Below are 18,817 nucleotides of genomic sequence, written 5' to 3' on the forward strand. Positions count from 1 at the left end.
TCCATGCACATCTCACTCGAGCAACCGTTGCCGAGTCTGATCCAACTTCTCCATTCAGCATGTCTCCTAGATAACAAAATGTTTTCACACCTTCCAGCTTCACGCCATCTCCAAGATCCAACTCAACATTTCCTCCATCTGCAGCTCCCTCTGTGCACACCTCACACTTGAATGTAGCTGCCACACTGGTTAATGACCCTCTCAAACCACTACATTTTTGATGAACCCACTCAGCGCACATTGTACATTGAATGGAGTTCACTCCGACACCCTTCCTGCACACAGCACACGGCCACTTCCCAGGTCTTTCCACCTCACCACATGCTTTACCACTTGCCATCACCTTCGTTTTTCCGATATTCACCTTCAGACCTTTTGTCTCCATACATTCCTTCCACTTGTTCATCTTCTCCTTCAGTCCATCCATACTTTCTGCAATCAACACCAGATCATCTGCATACAACAACTCCCACGGTAAACCTTCCTTTACGTTCTGAGCCAGCACCTCCATCACAGCTACAAATAGTAGTGGACTTAGTACCGACCCTTGATGTACTCCCACCTTCACCTCAAACTCACCACTGTTCCAGTCCTTCGTCTTTACAGCTGTGCGCGCTCTTTTGTACATTGCCATCACTACTCTGATCAACCATTCCTCCACTCCTAACTTCCTCAATGCCCATGTCAATACTTCGCGTGGAACCCTATCGAATGCTTTCTCCAGATCAACAAACCCAAGAAACAACTTGTTCCTCTTCTCCATATACTTCTCCTGCAACTGCCTCACAATAAAAAGCGCATCTGTCGTTCCTCTTCCTGGCATAAATCCAAACTGCATTTCGTCAATCTTCACTTTCTTTCTTATCCTCCTCTCCAACACCCTTTCCAATACCTTCATTCCATGCTCAATACGAGCCACAGTCCAGAGGGTCACCTTTCCCCTTGTATAGAGGGACGAGGGTACTCAGTTCCCAATCCACTGGAATGCGGCCTTCTTTCACCACCAGATTACAGATCTCGGTCATTCTCTTCACACCCCAATTTCCCGCTGCCTTCAACATATCTCCCACAACTCCCGTCGGCCCTCCCGCTTTTCTACTCTTCATTGCTTTTATCGCTTCCTCAACTTCCTTCTCGGTTATCTTCTCTGCCGGTCCTAAAACTGGGTTACTCTCGATGTTGCCATCTCATTCATTCTCTGCATTCAACAGTATTTCCATATATCTCTTCTATCTTCCTTCAATTCCATCTGGGTCCACAACGATTTGTCCCACTTCATACTTGAAGCAACTCACCCCGATCACATCACACCTCTCTTTCGCTATCTGCTTTGCAATCCTGAATACCGCTCTGTGACCCTCTTCCGAATCTAAGCGTTCTCTGAACATTTTCCTCCATGCCCCCTGCGTCTTTGCAACCTCTTTCTTTGCAGCCTTCTTGGCTGCCTTATAACTTTCATGCTCTGCTTTTTCTGCTCCCGTACCCTCGCCTTCTGCCACTCCTTGAACTTCTTCCTCTTCTTGTCAATCTTCTTTCCAACTTCATCATCCCACCACCACGTTTCCGAGTGCCTCGGTGATCCTTTTGTCCATCCACATACCTCACCAACAGCTCCCAACAGACTATCTTTCATTGACATCCAACCACTTTCAAGCTCAACCACATCATCCTCTACCATACTCAGCTTCTCTTTGAATGCTTCCCTCACTGTCACCCCTTTCAACCTCCACACCTTCATTCTCGGTTGGTACTTCACCCGCCGAGCTCTCCTCGCACCTTTCACCCTTATGTCGCAGACAACCAAGTGGTGCTGTGAAACAGCCTCCTCCCCCGGGATCACCTTTGTGTTCCGGAGGTGCCCCCTATCTCACCTATGCACCAGCAGGTAGTCAACGGTTGTCGTCGACCCACCTGACGTGTATGTAACAAGCTTATTATCCTCTTTCTGGAACTGAGTATTACAAATCAACAAACCAGCTCCATCAGCAAACTCCAAAATCCTTTCACCTTGTCCATTTCTCACACCATATGCATAACCCCCATTAACTCCCTCAAAACCTTCCATACTCCTTCCCACATGTCCATTTAGGTCTCCTCCTACCACAACAGCTTCTTCATCTTTCACGTTTTCCATCAGCTTCTCTATAGCACACCAGAACTTGTCCTTCTCTTCATCGCTCCGACCAACCTGCGGAGCATATCCCAAGATTATGTTCACCAAGAGCTTTCCAATCATCATTTTCACAATCATCAACCTTTCACTCACTCTAGTCACACTCACCACACTGTCTACAAACTCCTCAGAAAACAGGACACCAACACCATTCATGCCCTCCAGGCACCCTTGCCACACAAACTTGTATTTCTGTCCCTGCCTACCTTTCACCATTCTCACACCACTTCCCTTCCATCTCGCCTCTTGCCCAAAACATATGTCCACTCTTCTTCTGACCAATACTTCCACCACTTCTCCTGATCTCCCTGTCATTGTCCCTACATTCCATGTCCCAAACCTCAGAAAGCGATCTCCACGTCGGGCATCAGACGTTTCGTCGTCATAAATGGAATGATTTCCACCCTTGCTTCGATCGGGTTCCCCACCTTGAGTTTTGACGAGAGGGAGTGGGGTCCCCCACGGGGTACTTGGGGCTGTACCCTGCCCATATGTAGTCGTAATTGTCATGGTTCTCTTTTTGAGGCAATGTTTTTATGGCCGGATGCCCTTCCTGACGCCAACCCCTTTAGTCGCCTCTTACGACACGCAGGGATACGGTGTACCTATTCTAAACCGGGGTACACACCGGTTGGATAACCGGGGTACACACCAGAAAGGCCTTGGATAAAACCACCGTTTAGAGGCCATTTTTCCCCGCAAAGCAGGGGTTGGCCTTTTCGGGGACCGTGGTTGTTGTTGTTTTTTGGTCCCCTTTTTGAAGCAATGTTTTACGGCCGGATGCCCTTCCTGCCGCCAACCCTGTTTGTCGCCTTTTTACGATAAACAGGGAATTACCAGTGAACTGGTACTCAATTGGAACTGGAACTGGTACTCAACTCAGAAAGGCCTTGGATACCATAGGCAAATAGTTTGGAGAGCAAGGTGGGATGCCAGAGCATCAAAAGCTCAATATATGTCCAGAGAGACGGCCCTGATCTTATGTCTGGCATTGAAGGCCTCGATACATTGTTGGGGGAGTAGAAGCTGCATGTTCAAGGTAGAGTTACCTGGTCTGAAACCAAATTGTTGATCTGAAATGAGGCTGTTGGAGAAAAGGGAGGAATTCCTCTCAACTGCGATGATTAATTCCATGACCAATAAGTCTGTAGTTTAGGAGATCCATTGTTGAACCTTTTTATGTAATGGTGATGCTGGCTGATTTCCAAATAGATGGAAGATGACCTGGTGCAAAGGCAGAGAGAGGATGTGCAAGAGCAGCAGAGCAGGTTTATAGGACAAGTGAGCAGACGCCATTCTATCCAGTCGCAGAGTCAGAGCCGAGGCTTGACAGAAACTTTTACATCTTCTCAGGTGTAAAACATACAGCCCAGGAGCAGTTGGGTATGCCAGGGAAGGTAGGTACAGAGAGTGAGGGTTAGGGACAAGATTTAGAAGCACACACAGGCTTGAGGCATTTGGCCTTCTCACAAGCAGAGCCGGCTGTGGTGCCATTTGTAGAGAGGGAAGGCATGGAAGTGGCGCATACACCAGAGACAGACTTAACAAGGCACCACCAGGTTTTAGAGGAGGGAAACAAGTTTGAATGTTTAATCTTGAGGTTGGACAGATGTTGATTTCTGGCTCTAATGCTAGTGGATACACTTGTTGCGGGCCTTTTGGTATGCACTGAGATTGCCCTCGGTCGGAATTGCCTTTCAGGAAGAGAAGGCAAGTTGTTTCAGAGCAACAACCTCACCACCATTTCAGTGTACCATGGGTGAGAAGAAGACTAGGATAACTGAAGATGAGATATGACTAATCTGAGCATGAGAGAGAGCAAGCCATGTTAACAACAGGGGTAGTAGATATGAGAGAGCAGTCCTGAAGAGAGATGGCTGTTGCAGTCCCTGTCAATCAGCTTGAGTGAAATGCCAGACTCAACAGCGTTGAGGCAGCTCTGAGAATATCTAGAGAGATGTTGACTCTCACAAGCACGTGATCAGATGAACCAATTGGAGCAGAGGAGGAGCAGGAGACGTTTGTCATCACCAAGTCCAAAAGGGAGGTTTTGCTATTGGGAAAAATCCGGGTGGGAAAGTTCACAGAGCGAGTCAGTTCAATGGAGTCACAGAAGTCCTTTGCTGAAGTGCCATGACTGGTGAGAGAGGTGCCAACACTCAGCAAATTATCATGGTGACAATTGAAATCGCCACATACGAGAAAGATTTGGGATTAGTAGTTAAAAGTTGGTCCATGTTGTCTGAGACGGAGATGTGATGTAGTCGTCACGATAGAGGATGGTACATCACACAGAAAGCAGAGGTGGGAGTGGAGGAGAAGTCACGACCATAGGTACTCCTGGAGGGTTGGTAGGTATATCAGCAGGACAGTGAAAAATTGAGTTATCGATGTAAAGATCGCAACTTCACAGCCAGGGTGGGGTTCAGGCCTATGAAATTAGAGGAGACAATAGCTAGGGAGAGATACAAAGGAGTCATTGACTTTCTGTGGGAGAAAGGATTCTGTTAAAAAGATGTTGACCATGCTGTCAGCAGCAGACTGAATTGAGAGATCTGTAGGGATGGAGCAGAGACCTTCGATGTATGAGTTCAACACAGTGAGGGATATAGGAGAAGGCATTGAGAGTGTGCAGGACAGGTGGGAGGCTGGGAATGTGTGGTCTGGAGGGGAAGATGGGAGGGGTGTGATCGAGGGTGGGGGAGAGTGGGAGGGTGCAGGATGCAGGGGATATTGGAGGAGCAGGTCGGGGAGGAGATGGGAGGGACGGGACGCACAGAAGATGGGAAGGAAGGGACATGGAGAAGATCGGAGGGATACAGTGGAGAAGATGGGAGACAAAAAGATACCGTGTATGCACACACAGTACCAGCTATCCAAGAAGTGGCTAGAGTAGGCCTTGAACACAAAGATAAAAATTCCCAAAAACAAAATCAGCACAAACAAGGTACGATTTATTATGGAATATTGGACGGAATTTAACAGCATCACATTAAAGAAGATATAACAGAAAACATGACGAATCAGGTTTGGAAAGATTGTCTTTAACGATGTAGAAATGACAGCTGGGGATTCGACGAACACGTAGAAAAACCCACGTCCAAAAGTTCATTGACAAACAAAAGCTCCGTATGTCTCAACAAAAGCCACGTGTCTCATGTCAGAAACCTCTCTAATCTGTGGCCCTCTTCATTCCCTCAACTTGAATCAAATAAAGTATGCTTAAAATAGAGTAGTAATATTAGGTACTAGGTATCTAAAAGGTAATGGACTTGCAAAGTGCAGACAAACTAAATACGTTCAAGGACTGCCATTAACAAGCACATTCATTAATCCAAAAGGCAAGAACCTACAATGCTCCGAGAGATGCTGGTGGCATCACAAAGCCTCAAAAACAAAATAAATATAGAAATGAACAACAAAACTCAAACTACTTGACTGGGTAATTATTGTGATTTTACAGCAGCTGCACAGTTGTTTTTAGGATGAAAAGATGGACACAGGAGATTGCATTTTTGCATGGTCTAGTTTCTCAATTCTACTTAGCCAATTACATATTTTTTAAAGCATTGCAATGGATGGAGGCCCTCAACGCCAAACAGGAAATTAGAGCGGTCTCCCTTGACATATCTCATGCCTTCGATACGATCTGGCACCCAGCTCTGCTCACCAAACTTTCCTCTTATGGTATCCATGGAAATCTCCATGCATGGCTTAAAGACTTCCTCTTCGGTCGTAGTCAACGTGTAGCCCTGACTGGAATTATCTCATCTCCCCTTCCTGGTTAGGCTGGAGTTCCCCAAGGCAGTGTTTTGGGCCCTGTGCTTTTTTTTGGTATTCATCAATGATCTTTTCGAATCGCTGGTCTCTGGTGGTGGTGGTCGGAATGGTGGTCGCTTGTGATCGATTATGCATGATATGAATTTCTCACCTTAAGCTTCGTAATTTTCGAAGAGTTCAATGCAGATCTCGCGAGATCTTTGTCGACGAGGTCACGTTTTTTCGAAGCTGTCCACGCGCTCACGCTTTCGAAGTTAAGTAATTGTTCACAATTGTGTTTTTGTCGAAACTGTATTTATCTTTCGGTGTGTGTACCTAGTGTGTCCTTCGGAAGATTCTCGGTGTTAATTTTTCATACCTGTATAGAAAATCGATGGTTAATTCGTGTCGCATCTTTTGAGGCCTTGCACTTGTAGGCTGCCGTGTCCTACCTTGAGCTTTGTTTTTCTCTCAGCGGTCTGTCGATGGTGCTCAATTTACTTCCGTTCTCTCAGTTTTCCCAGTCTTTTCACCCCATACTACCTTGTTTAAAATCTCAAAAAAAAAAAAAAAAAAAAAAAAAAAAAAAAAATCCTTCGCTGTTCTTCGTTGTTCTTATTCGTTTATTCGTTGTTCTTCTTCGTTCGTTCGTTCTTCGATCACGTGTTTCACCCCTATTTCCCCACATAGTTTTCACTGCTCAATTTAAAAATGTTTAAACTTTCCCCTGAAGTAATGTATTCTGTCATATATTATAACACTTTTCTTCTTCTTCTTTAAAAGGTTGCTTTCGAATTGCTCACCAAATGTATTCATTCCAAAAAAAAATTCCATCTCTTACAGTTCCTCTTTCATACATTCCCTAAACTCTCCTGCACTCCACCACCCCCCCCCCCCCCTCCAGCGTCATTAAACGTATTTTTGACTCAAAGGTCACAAGAAACTCATTTTGCAATAAATGTTCGTTTCCCATTAATCGCACACTTTCTAAAATCCAATCTCACTCCTCCCCTCCAAATCTTTCCCATCACCCCTCCCCTCCAAAACTTCCCAATCACCCATCCCCTCCAAAACTTCCCCATCACCCTCCCCTCCAAATCTACCCCCTTGCCCCTCCCCTCCAAATCCTCCCCATCACCCATCCCTTTCAAATCACCCCCCTTGCCCCATCCCTACAAAACTCCCCCCTAACCCCTCCCCTTATAAACTCCCCCCTCGCCCCTCCCCTTCAAATCTGCCCACCCTCATTTATTCTCCATTTCCCCCCCTCTCACCCCTCCTCCTCAAAGCGTCCTCCCCGCTTCTTCCTTCTCTCAAATGTTGTGTTTATGTGCTTCTCCTTCTCTCCCCATCTTGTCTACCGCTCCCCTTTTTATATACTTTGTTTGTTTGTCTGTTTGATTTGTTTGTGTGATAAATGTTAGCTCTTTCACGAGCCTCGATTATGTATACAAAAAAAAAAGAAAAAAAAAAGATGATCTTCAAAATTTGTTTTTGCTCTTCCATCAACAATTTTGGGACAACAACAACAACATGCATTTTAAGGCCATTTTCCCTGCTAGAGCGGGGGTTAGCCTTGCAGTCCCCATGACAATCTTCTCCATTTTGCCCTATTTTCTGCATCTCTCCTTGTTAACCCCCTTGCCCACATTTCTTCTTCCACCATCTTTAGCCAAGTCTTTCTCGGTCTTCCCCATCCTCTACTTCCTTCTACATCAACTTCCATCACTCTTCTCAACCAGTCACTTTCATCCTTCCTCAACACATGACCAAACCATCTCAACCTGTTCCTCTTCACAGCATCAATCACAGGCAATATTCCCATCATCTTTCGCAATTCATCATTTGTCTTCCTCTCTCTCAACGATACTCAGCACATCCATCGAACCATTCGCATTTCCACCCTTTCCAGCCTTCGTTGCTGCTCTACGTTCATTACCCATGTCTCGCTCCCATAAATCATAACACTTCTCACACATGCAGCGCACACCTTTCCCTTCGGCTTCAGCGACACTCTCCTCCTCATCAGCACGCCACTCAGTTCCCGAAACTTCTTCCATGCACATCTCACTCGAGCAACCGTTGCCGAGTCTGATCCGCCTTCTCCATTCAGCATGTCTCCGAAGTAGCAAAATGTGTTCACACCTTCCAGCTTCACGCCGCCTCCAAGATCCAACTCAACATTTCCTCCATCTGCAGCTCCCTCTGTGCACACCTTACATTTGAATGTAGCTGCCACATTGGTAAATGACCCTCTCAGACCACTACATTTTTGATGAACCCACTCAGCGCACATTGTACATTGAATGGAGTTCACTCCAACACCCTTCCTGCACACAGCACACGGCCACTTCCCAGTTCTTTCCACCTCACCACATGCTTTACCACTTGCCATCACCTTCGTCTTTCCGATATTCACCTTCAGACCTTTTGTCTCCATACATTCCTTCCACTTGTTCATCTTTTCCTTCAGTCCATCCATACTTTCCGCAATCAACACCAGATCATCTGCATACAACAACTCCCACGGTAAACCCTCCCCCACGCTCCGAGCCAGCACCTCCATCACAGCCACAAACAGCAGTGGACTCAGCACCGACCCCTGATGCACTCCCACCCCCACCCCAAACCCAAACCCACCACTGTTCCCGTCCTTCGTCCCCACAGCCGTGCGCGCTCTTTTGTACATTGCCATCACCACTCCGATCAACCATTCCTCCACTCCTAACCTCCTCAATGCCCATGTCAATACTTTGCGTGGAACCCTATCGAATGCTTTCTCCAGATCAACAAACCCAAAAAACAACCTCTTCCTCTTCTCCATGCATTTTGGGACCCACTGCACAAATATTTGAGATATCTGAGTTCCTGTATGGTGCTTATGCCTGCTGGTTTTACAATACCCACTGCCTCACACAGCTCAATTTCAACGCCGCAATGTTGTTTAATGAGCGCATCAATCTGACAACGTTTTCAGTGTCACCCTAGTTGCAGCCAACTACTTCGAGACTTGCCATCAATATCGGTTTTACCACTCTTGTAACGCTTTGCCCAATGTCTAACAATGCTTACCTCAATGGGAGAATTTCAATGCACATTCTTTAAATGCCCAGGAATATCCACTGCAGGCACCTCTTCCACAGTAAGAAATTAATTAACTGTTCTCTGCTTCGTACATACATCTAGCGGGCAGCCATTTTTAAAGTGTGATGTTGTCACGTGACTGATCACAGTGCCCATCAACATAAAGTGGGTGGGAGATACAAACCTTTAATTGTGATGTTGTGCAGCTTTCCTATGAAACTTTGGTTACAAACTGAATGAATATTCCCAAGTGGGACAGACGCTTGTTTCCTGATGGAGGGGAGGTCGTAGTCAGGCTGCATGAGGTGATTAATGGGGTTTTTTGGGATGTTAGGGTTCTAAAGGGTCTCAACGGTATTATCAAGATATTAAATAAAATAATAATTATGAAGATCAAATTAAATTAAGACGTTAAATTAAGAGTATTGAATGAATATGAATGAATGAATGAATGATCGTTTTATGGCCATTTTTCCCCACTAGAGCGGGGGGTTAGCCTTGCGGGTCCCATGATAATCATGGTTCCCTGTTTGAGGCAATGTTTTTATGGCCGGATGCCCTTCCTGACACCAACCCTTCGTCGCCTCTTACGATGTGCAGGGATACGGTGTACCTATTCTAACCGGGGTACACACCGTGATCATTCATCCCAGCAAGCTGGTACTCAATTTGCCGACCTTGGAAGGATGACAGGCTGAGTCAACCCCCCCCCCCGGTGTTAATTCAGCGATCGACTGGGATTCGAACTTATGATCCGAGGATCCCAAGCCGGCACCCTAACCGCTAAGCCAACACCAGGCTTTAAATTTAAATTAAGAGTATTAAGGGTTTAAAATTAAATAACGAGGAAACGTCAATGACAGAATCTCGCGATATGTGATGGACATACCAACATAGATTACATTTTGAGTTAATTAGTTAATTATCTCACCACATGGATGGAAATGAAAAAAAATATGGCTGCATTAGTCTTTGCACATCGTGTCATGAATCATCGTGCCATGTTTTAAAACGATCCATTGAGCAACCTTGGAGGAGTGGGAAGAATCCAGAGAATAACCGATGGAAAGATGGACTGACTTACTGGGCATCGTTATTGGTGTAACAGATCTTCTTGACAACTTTGTGGTAGACGAGCTGAAAATAAGAGGCATTACTTTCCTACCGACCCTCAAAATATTGTTGTAGTAAACACTAAAGTACACTGTCTATTAATGTATTTGTCCTGCATGTGATTTATATACAAGTTCCACTGAACCTTAGCTCAAAGATTTTTAAAATGCAAGTTTATAAATTAATATTGGAGGAAATAACACCAAATCTGAATACTTTGCATGATGCAATCAATGCTTGACCGTTCGTCATAAAACATCATTTTACAGTGGGGGGGGGAAAAAAAAAATGAAGAAACAGCTTTCGTTCCTGCATTTTCTGAGCACTGATTAAATTGGGACTTACCGTACAGCCAGCAGACTGCAGTCACTTCAAAGAAAGCAATAAACACAAGGGTGACAACGGATGAATGATGGTCCACAAGTTGGAAGAAATAGATTCCGGCCTATGCAAAACAAAACAAAAAAAACCACCAAAGGATCGTCAGTGAGATATTTTTGTAACATTGCACCAAGCAAAATAATGTCCTCAGGTGATTATATGAATCGTTTCGTATAGCAGGTCCCACTCGGGATGAGTCAGAAACAGAAACCATGGACTCTGTCTGCTTCCGCTTAAATGTCCACAGACAGAATTTTTTTGATGCAATTATATTGATTGAGGTGCAGACATTAATTAAGAAAGAATCCAGAGAATAATTTGGGAACTATAGACCTGTTAGTTTGACTTCAGTTGTGGGGAAGGTGTTGGAGATATTACACATCAGATGAGGAACCATTTAAATGTGTTCAAACTAATTAAAGGCAGTCAGCATGGGCTTACCAAAGGTCCGTCTTATCCAACAAATCTTTTAGTGTTCTGTGAAGCAGTTTCTGATTGGGTGGATGAGGGAATGGTAGTTGGCACAGTGTATGTAGACTTTAAGAAGGCATTTGATAAGGTGCCATATAGAAGGTTGTTAGCCAAGGTGAGCACTCATGGAGTGCCTGGTCAGGTAGCTACCTGGAAATGAAACCGGATTGGTGATGGGAAGAAAAGAGTAGCTGTGAGGCAGGGAGAGCGGTAAGCAGACAGGACAATGTCAGGTATGTACGATTATAGTTAAAGCAAATAGCGTGGCAGGTTGTATTCATAGGGGCATCTGTTATAATCAAAAGGTGCTTTTAGTGTTGTATAGTAATTTAGTGAGGCCACATTTAGAGTATTCCGTGACGTTTTGGTCACCACAACTTAGGAAGGACATATCTGCCACAGAGAGGGTTCAGCGCAGGAATGCGAGTTCGATTCCAGGCCTAGCTAGATTCAGCTATGAGCAGCGGCTGAAGGAGTCAGGGCTTTATACATTAGAAAGGAGGCGGTTACGAGGGGATACGATAGAGATGTTTAAAAGAATGAAGGGTATCAACAAAAGTGCAGACTAATTCTTCAGCACAGTAGACAGTGATAGGACCTGGGGTCATGGCCTGGGAGTAAAGAAAAGGAGAGTTAAGCCAGTCATAAGACAGGGATCTTTTACGCAAAGAGTAACTTAAACACATGGAATTGTCTCCCTGGAAAGGTGGTCGCAGCAGAATCAGTAGATAAGTTGAAATTGGAATTAGATAGGTACCTGGAAGTATTTGAGATAGGATGATAGAGATATGTTGGCAGGACTTTTAGGGAGCTCGAGTATGGATGAGTGCTTGCATGCATCTGTGTGGCGCATTGTCTGTGGGGTCTCATCAAGTGGTGGTGTATGGTTGATGGTGTGTTTCCTCACCCAAAAAGTACCTTCACCCACTCCCTAAATGTTTGCATTTTTCTTTTTTATTTATATAAACTGGTCTGATGTTGATGTGGCACAGGCATGATGGACCGAATGGCCTCCTCCTGCATCTTTTTTTTTTTTTTTTTTGTATACTAAATCGAGGCTCGTGAAAGCTGACATTTACTTCACAAACAAATCAACCAGACAAACAAAATATATAAAAAGAGGGAGCGGAAGACAAGAGAAGGGGAAGCACACAAACACTTGAGGGCACACAACATTTAAGAGCAGGGAGATGTGTGGGAGGGAGAGGGCTTGGGGGGAGGAGTGTGGCAGAAGTATAAAATACAAGGACACCAAGGACTTCCAGGACAGAAGTTGGTATTTCAAAAAGTGGAATTGGGGTGAAATTATCGGGGATAGAAAAGATCAAGGTTTTGGATGGGGGAAGATAAGAGATGGTGGTGAACAGCTGTTTTAAAGACCTGGAGGGTGGAGTGGGATTGAAGAGAGTGAGGGAGTTTGTTCCAGAGGTGGGAGAAAAGAGGAATGAAGGAGTGAAGGTGAGCAGAGAGTCTTGATTTTGGCAGTTTAACCATAAGAGGGTTGCAGGCAGATCTTGTGCGACCTGTAGGAATATTTGCGGGGCAGAGCCCAGAGAGAGCTGGGGGGGGGGGGGGCAAGGCCAGAGAGGAGTCGGTGGAAGACGGAAAGACCACCAACCTGCCTGCGGTGAGTGAGTGAGAGGCCCTTGGAGTTAGCTTCATCACGGGAGATTCCAATGATTCTGAATGCTTTGCTTTCAACAGCGTGAAGACGAGCTAGGTGTGAGGCAGGAGCACCAGCCCAGAGGGGAGAGCAGTATTCCATTGAGCTGCGGATGAAAGCCTTGTACGTGGTGAGGAGCTCAGGTGTGCCAAGGAAGGACTTCGCACGACGATTGGTTGCACGATTGGTTCCTACGATTGGTTGTCTGCACAATACCCTCTATTTAAGAATAAAAGAGTTGGTGTGTTGAGTAAACCACGTGAACAGTCAAAGCTTCATAATTATTAAAAACTACAAAAGTGTGTTGAAAAGTAATGCCTCCCAGTCTTTTTCTCCAAAACGGGTAAAGGTATTCGAATGGGACAAAGACAGATATGAACATTAATCTTTATTCTATCATGGCACATATTTATTTCTCAACAGAATCAGCACTGCAGTCCACACACTTCCACCAACTTCCAAATAGTTACCCTGCGCTCGCGAAGCAAAAAGCGCGGTTAAGCATTCAGTTACGTACATCTGTGTGTGCCGTGTCTGCATTTTAAAAATTCATTTTCTCGGCAACCGTTGGTCCGATTGACATGAAATTTTCACCATAGGAGGGCCTCCTCCTGTATAATATTTTGATTATTACGACGTCATAGGTCACGTGGTACAGGCGCCATCTTGGAAAAACCTCACCTCTATATCTCTGAAACCACTCCATGGAAAAAAATTGAGGCCTGGCTCATTGTCACCGACTCCCCCATGGGGAATAACATATGTTAATGATGATGTCATCGGTGCCTTCGTTATGACGTCATAATTCGACAAATACAACACTTATCCATCCGATCATTATTACTTTTTTTTCAGCAACTTTTGGTCTGATGGACACGAAATTTTCACCATCGGAGCGCCTCCTCCTTTAGAATATTTTAATAACAAGCGTTACGCCTAGGTCCCCCGTCGGGGAAGTGATGTGAGTTGACAAAGTGGAACACGCAGAAAACATGCTATGATATGATATTTCGCTCACAAGGGTCAGACAAACATGGAGGCGGCCATCTTGGATTTTGACGTGGCGACCCAATTTTCAATAGCGTTCTTCCTTATGTCTAGATACACCCACACACCAGAAGGTACTTCGCTTATTTTTCAAGATATTTCACTCACAAGGTTCAGACATATATATGGTGGCGGCCGTCTTGGATTTTGACGTGGCGACCCACTTTACAATAGCGGTCTTCCTTATGCCGAGATACACCCACACACCAAATTAGAAGTTGGTACTTCGCTTATCTTTCAAGATATTCTTCTCACAAGATTCAGACATACATGGCGGCGGCCATCTTGGATTTTGACGTGGCGACCCACTTTACAATAGCGGTCTTCCTTATGCCGAGATACACCCACACACCAAATTAGAAGTTGGTACTTCGCTTATCTTTCCAAGATATTCATCTCACAATGTTCAGACATACATGGCGGTGGCCATCTTGGATTTTGACGTGGCGACCCAATTTTAAATAGCGTTCTTCCTTATGCCTTGATACACCCACACACCAGATTAGAAGTTGGTACTTCGCTTATTTTTCAAGATATGCAGGTTACAAGGTTCAGACATACATGGCATCAGACATACATGGCGGCGGCCATCTTGGATTTTGACGTGGCGACCCAATTTTAAACAGCGTTCTTGCTTGTGCCGAGATACACCCACACACCAGATTATAAGTTGGTACTTCGCTTATTTTTCAAGATATTTCGCTCACAATGTTCAGACATATATATGGTGGCGGCCATCTTGGATTTTGACGTGGCGACCCAATTTTCAATAGCGTTCTTCCTTATGCCGAGATACACCCACACCAAATTAGAAGTTGGTACTTCGCTTATTTTTCAAGATATTCATCTCACAAGGTTCAGACACACATGGCGGCGGCCATCTTGGATTTTGACGTGGCGACCCAATTTTCAATAGCGTTCTTCCTTATGCCTAGATACACCCACACACCAGATTAGAAGTTGGTACTTGGCTTATTTTTCAAGATATGCAGGTTACAAGGTTCAGAGATACATGGCATCAGACATACATGACGGCGGCCATCTTGGATTTTGACGTGGGTTGCACCCACACACCAAATTCGAATGCGGTCCTTCGCTTACGCACGCACGCACGGACGGGAAAGCCATAGTCCCCCTTTCGCTCCGCTGAGCGACGGGGGACAATAATCATGACGTCATAGGTCGTGTTACAGGCGCCATCTTGGAAAAACCGAAAAACGTTGCACCTCTATATCTCCAAAACCTCTCTATGGAAAAAATTGAAACGCAGCTCATTGTAAATAACTCCATATGGGGAACAGGTTTTGTTAATGCCGTCATTGGTGCCGTAATTATGACGTCATAATTCGACAGGGACAACGCTTAGTCTGATCAGTTTGAAATTTATTGAGCATGATATCTGCAACAATTATTTAGAGAATATAAATTAATGATGTCATCGCTCACGTGGTCTGGCAGCCATATTGGATCAAAAAAAAAAGAAACGTTCAAAAACAGAAGATTTGGCTCACACCAAGTTGACTGCGCAGGGTAAGTATTCTATGAATACCATCTCGTTTTGTGATGCCGTCCTGCTGACCTAACGTCATCGTCGGAAGAAAAACCTTCTCGACGAAGGTGTTCCTCAAGCTTGAGGAATAGATGAAAATCTGCCGGAGCCAGGTCGTGGCTGGTGATCCTTTTTGGTGGTACTCTACTGACCGTCTTACTCCCAGGATCGTAACCGTGCACCCAACTCAGTTATCCGAACTGTCATCTCTCGCGCTTCACAGCACTGAATGGCATGTTGCTCTCTGCCACCTTGAGGAATGTATCAGAGATATTTAGTGCCAGAACCACGATACTTCGCACTCAGTGGCGGAAATAACTAAGGTGCTTACTGAACTTTGTTCCATTCGAATATCTTTACCTGTTATGGAGAAAAATAGAAGTCATTACTTTTCAACACACCCTCATACTAACATGGTTAATTACCTGAGTGACCATTGGTAATCCCAGCAGGAAGCCACCAAAGCAGATCATCAAGACCACAATCGCCTTGCGACGTAGAACAGGGCACATGGATGAGGCATTGCTGTCCATCACAAACATTACAGCAACCTCCACCATGGCAAACTAAACAAAAACATCAGTTTAGTCAGAGAGAAGGAAACAAATACAGTATACAATAAAAAAAGAAAATACAATAAAACAAAGTCAAGTTTGGAGTAGTTCTAAAGCTCATTTGGATTAACTGTGATAAAAAATTGACATTTCAGTAGGATGTCAGTGACAATGGTTATTTTGTGGAAATTGCAGAGATTTTACAGACTATGCAAGCACATTGGACAGCTACCTTGTCTCCTAATAATGAGAGCAAGTTCTGACATGAAACGTCCTGCTGGATTGAGCGACATCAACACTTCTTCTTCTTCTTCTTCTTCTTACATATGCAGCACATGGCTGTGAGTAGCAACATTGGCTGAGGGTGCGACTATGCCGCTGATGCAACACCCTCTGTAGGTTAGCGCAGGAATATGGAGTTTGGCAAGCGTGCCAGGTGATAGCTCACCTACTCTTCACAAAAGGACACCGTGGAATTTTTGAAACATCCACCAATTAATAATGGCAGATGACACTCAATTCATCGTCGATACGAGGGATGGCACATTGATGCCAAACCCTGCTTGTGAGACACCAGTATAACAGTTTATAGCTGGGTCAGGATTCAAACGCAGGCGAGAGAGCTCAGAGCCGAGCATGCGCACCTCTAGGCCATCCTGCTAGCCCTCAGCACTATCACATGTGCACCTCTAGGCCATCCTGACAGCCCTCAGCACTGTCGCATGCGCACCTCTAGGCCATCCTGACAGCCCTCAGCACTGTCGCATGCGCACCTCGAGGCCATCCTGCCAGCCCTCAGCACTGTCGCATGTGCACCTCTAGGCCATCCTGCCAGCCCTCAGCACTGCCGCATGTGCACCTCGAGGCCATCCTGCCAGCCCTTAACACTGTCACATGTGCACCTCTAGGCCATCCTGCCAGCCCTCAGCACTGTCGCATGTGCACCTCTAGGCCATCCTGCCGGCCCTCAGCACTGTCGGATGTGCACCTCTAGGCCATCCTGCCAGCCCTCAGCACTGTCGCATGCGCACCTCTAGGCCATCCTGCCAGCCCTTAACACTGTCACATGTGCACCTCTAGGCCATCCTGCCAGCCCTCAGTACTGTCGCATGTGCACCTCTAGGCCATCCTGCCAGCCCTCAGCACTGTCGCATGTGCACCTCGAGGCCATCCTGACAGCCCTCAGCACTGTCGCATGTGCACCTCTAGGCCATCCTGCCGGCCCTCAGCACTGTCGCATGTGCACCTCTAGGCCATCCTGCCGGCCCTCAGCACTGTCGCATGTGCACCTCGAGGCCATCCTGCTAGCCCTCAGCACTGTCGCATGTGCACCTCTAGGCCATCCTGATAGCCCTCAGCACTGTCACATGTGCACCTCTAGGCCATCCTGCTAGCCCTCAGCACTGTCGCATGTGCACCTCTAGGCCATCCTGCCAGCCCTCAGCACTGTCGCATGTGCACCTCTCGGCCATCCTGCTAGCCCTCAGCACTGTCACATCTGCACCTCTAGGCCACCCTGACAGGCCTCTGCACTGTCACATGCGCACCTCTTGGCCATCCTGACAGGCCTCTGCACTGTCACATGTGCACCTCTAGGCCATCCTGAGAGGCCTCTGCACTGTCACGTGCACCTCTAGGCCATCCTGACAGGCCTATGCACTGTCAACCAACCAACCAGGAAATAAACCCGTTTAAAATTTGCTATTAAAAATGGAATGAACATACAGAGAGAAACAGAAAACACAAAAGATCAAAAACTCAGCATTTTTAAGAACTCAATCATAGGATTACAGAATGAAATACTTGTCTGTCGAGGCCACTGTCAACCTGTGGCCGGGCAAGATAAAAGATCTTATCGGTCGAAAGACAATAAATTCCTGTACATTAATCGCATGGGGAAGAGACCCGCGCTGCTGATGTTGACCTTTAACCCCTCTTTTGGTCTGGCAAGAGGCTGATGCTCTTTGTCAGTGTGCACCTTGATTCCCATGCTGGTTAGCATGTTCTTATCAGTTTTCAGTTGATAAAATCCATTGCACAAATTTGACAAAGCTTGCACACAAACAAAAAGTTGTGTCGGCACGATAAACAGTTCATGGAAATGGATAAATTTATAGCAGATATCAGGTAGACAGAACACCTTTTGGACTACCTGGGACATGCTAAAAGCAAGTTTGCAATTAAGACTTTTTGCAGTACAAAATTTTAAAACTATCTCATAAAGAAGAGACATATTGCCCAATATTTTAATCTTGCACTCATCAGGACAATCACTCGAACGCTGGATGTCAAAGATTAGAGAAGGTATTGCCAAATTTTGGATTACTGCATACTGCATTACAGAAGTCTGGATTGTGATACATTGCAATCATGAATTCGGACAAAAAGGTGTTCGAACTTTTTCCTACATCATTTTCCCAGTAATTTCAGTTGTGATATAAATGATGAACAAAAGTCAATGAAAAGTATTTTATTTATTTATTCGTCAACTAGCAACAAGTGAAAGGATAACTCCTGAAACAAAACGTCAAGAGAACTATAAAAAAGCATAATTACAAAATGCTGACGTGCCGCTCAGTTGAGATACTATTCTCGAGATGACTGAAACTGAAAGATACGAATCCACATAGTCCAAGAGTCCAATGGTTGCAACATTTCCACAGTTGTGATCCAAGTGAAGCCGATGGCACGCGAACACAAATCCGCATGCTTCCCACATAAAGCGAGGTTGAAAGTTGGCAAAAAGTTGAAAGAAAAAAGATGGAAAAAAGTTGATCCCTTGAACCCTGAACTGCCCCAGCCCTCTCCCGATGTTCCTGTTCCCTACTGTTGTTGCACTTCCTTCTCTCCCCCCCCCCCCCTCTTGTCTCCCACTCCCTTTATTATATATTCTATGTGTTGGCTCTTACATGAGCCTCGACTTCGTATACAAAAAAAAGAAGAAGAAGTTCCACCAGGATTGACCCAACATAAATTTGAGTTATTATTTTCCCCCATTTTGACCCATTCCGTTAGACCCTAAG

General features: G+C 45.4%; 1 protein-coding gene across 9 annotated transcripts in view; it reads right to left on the reverse strand.

Moving 5' to 3' along the window:
- The window catches only part of LOC137439457 (sodium- and chloride-dependent GABA transporter ine), a 202,490-nt gene that overhangs the window by 14,539 nt on the left and 169,134 nt on the right, over positions 1 to 18,817 (reverse strand). For all 9 annotated transcript variants that reach the window (XR_013621459.1, XM_068135220.2, XM_068135219.2 and 6 more), the window contains 2 exons: positions 15,666 to 15,806; positions 10,475 to 10,574 (listed from right to left, as the gene is read on the reverse strand). Coding sequence is in view for 8 of the 9 variants with exons in the window: in XM_068135220.2 (XP_067991321.2) it covers positions 10,475 to 10,574; positions 15,666 to 15,806 (241 nt within the window). In the remaining variant the exon portion in view is untranslated. The remainder of the gene's footprint in view (positions 1 to 10,474; positions 10,575 to 15,665; positions 15,807 to 18,817) is intronic.

The sequence above is a fragment of the Myxine glutinosa genome, chromosome 14 (genome assembly GCF_964187855.1).
Source record: "Myxine glutinosa chromosome 14, kmMyxGlut1.1, whole genome shotgun sequence".
Taxonomy (NCBI): domain Eukaryota; kingdom Metazoa; phylum Chordata; class Myxini; order Myxiniformes; family Myxinidae; genus Myxine; species Myxine glutinosa.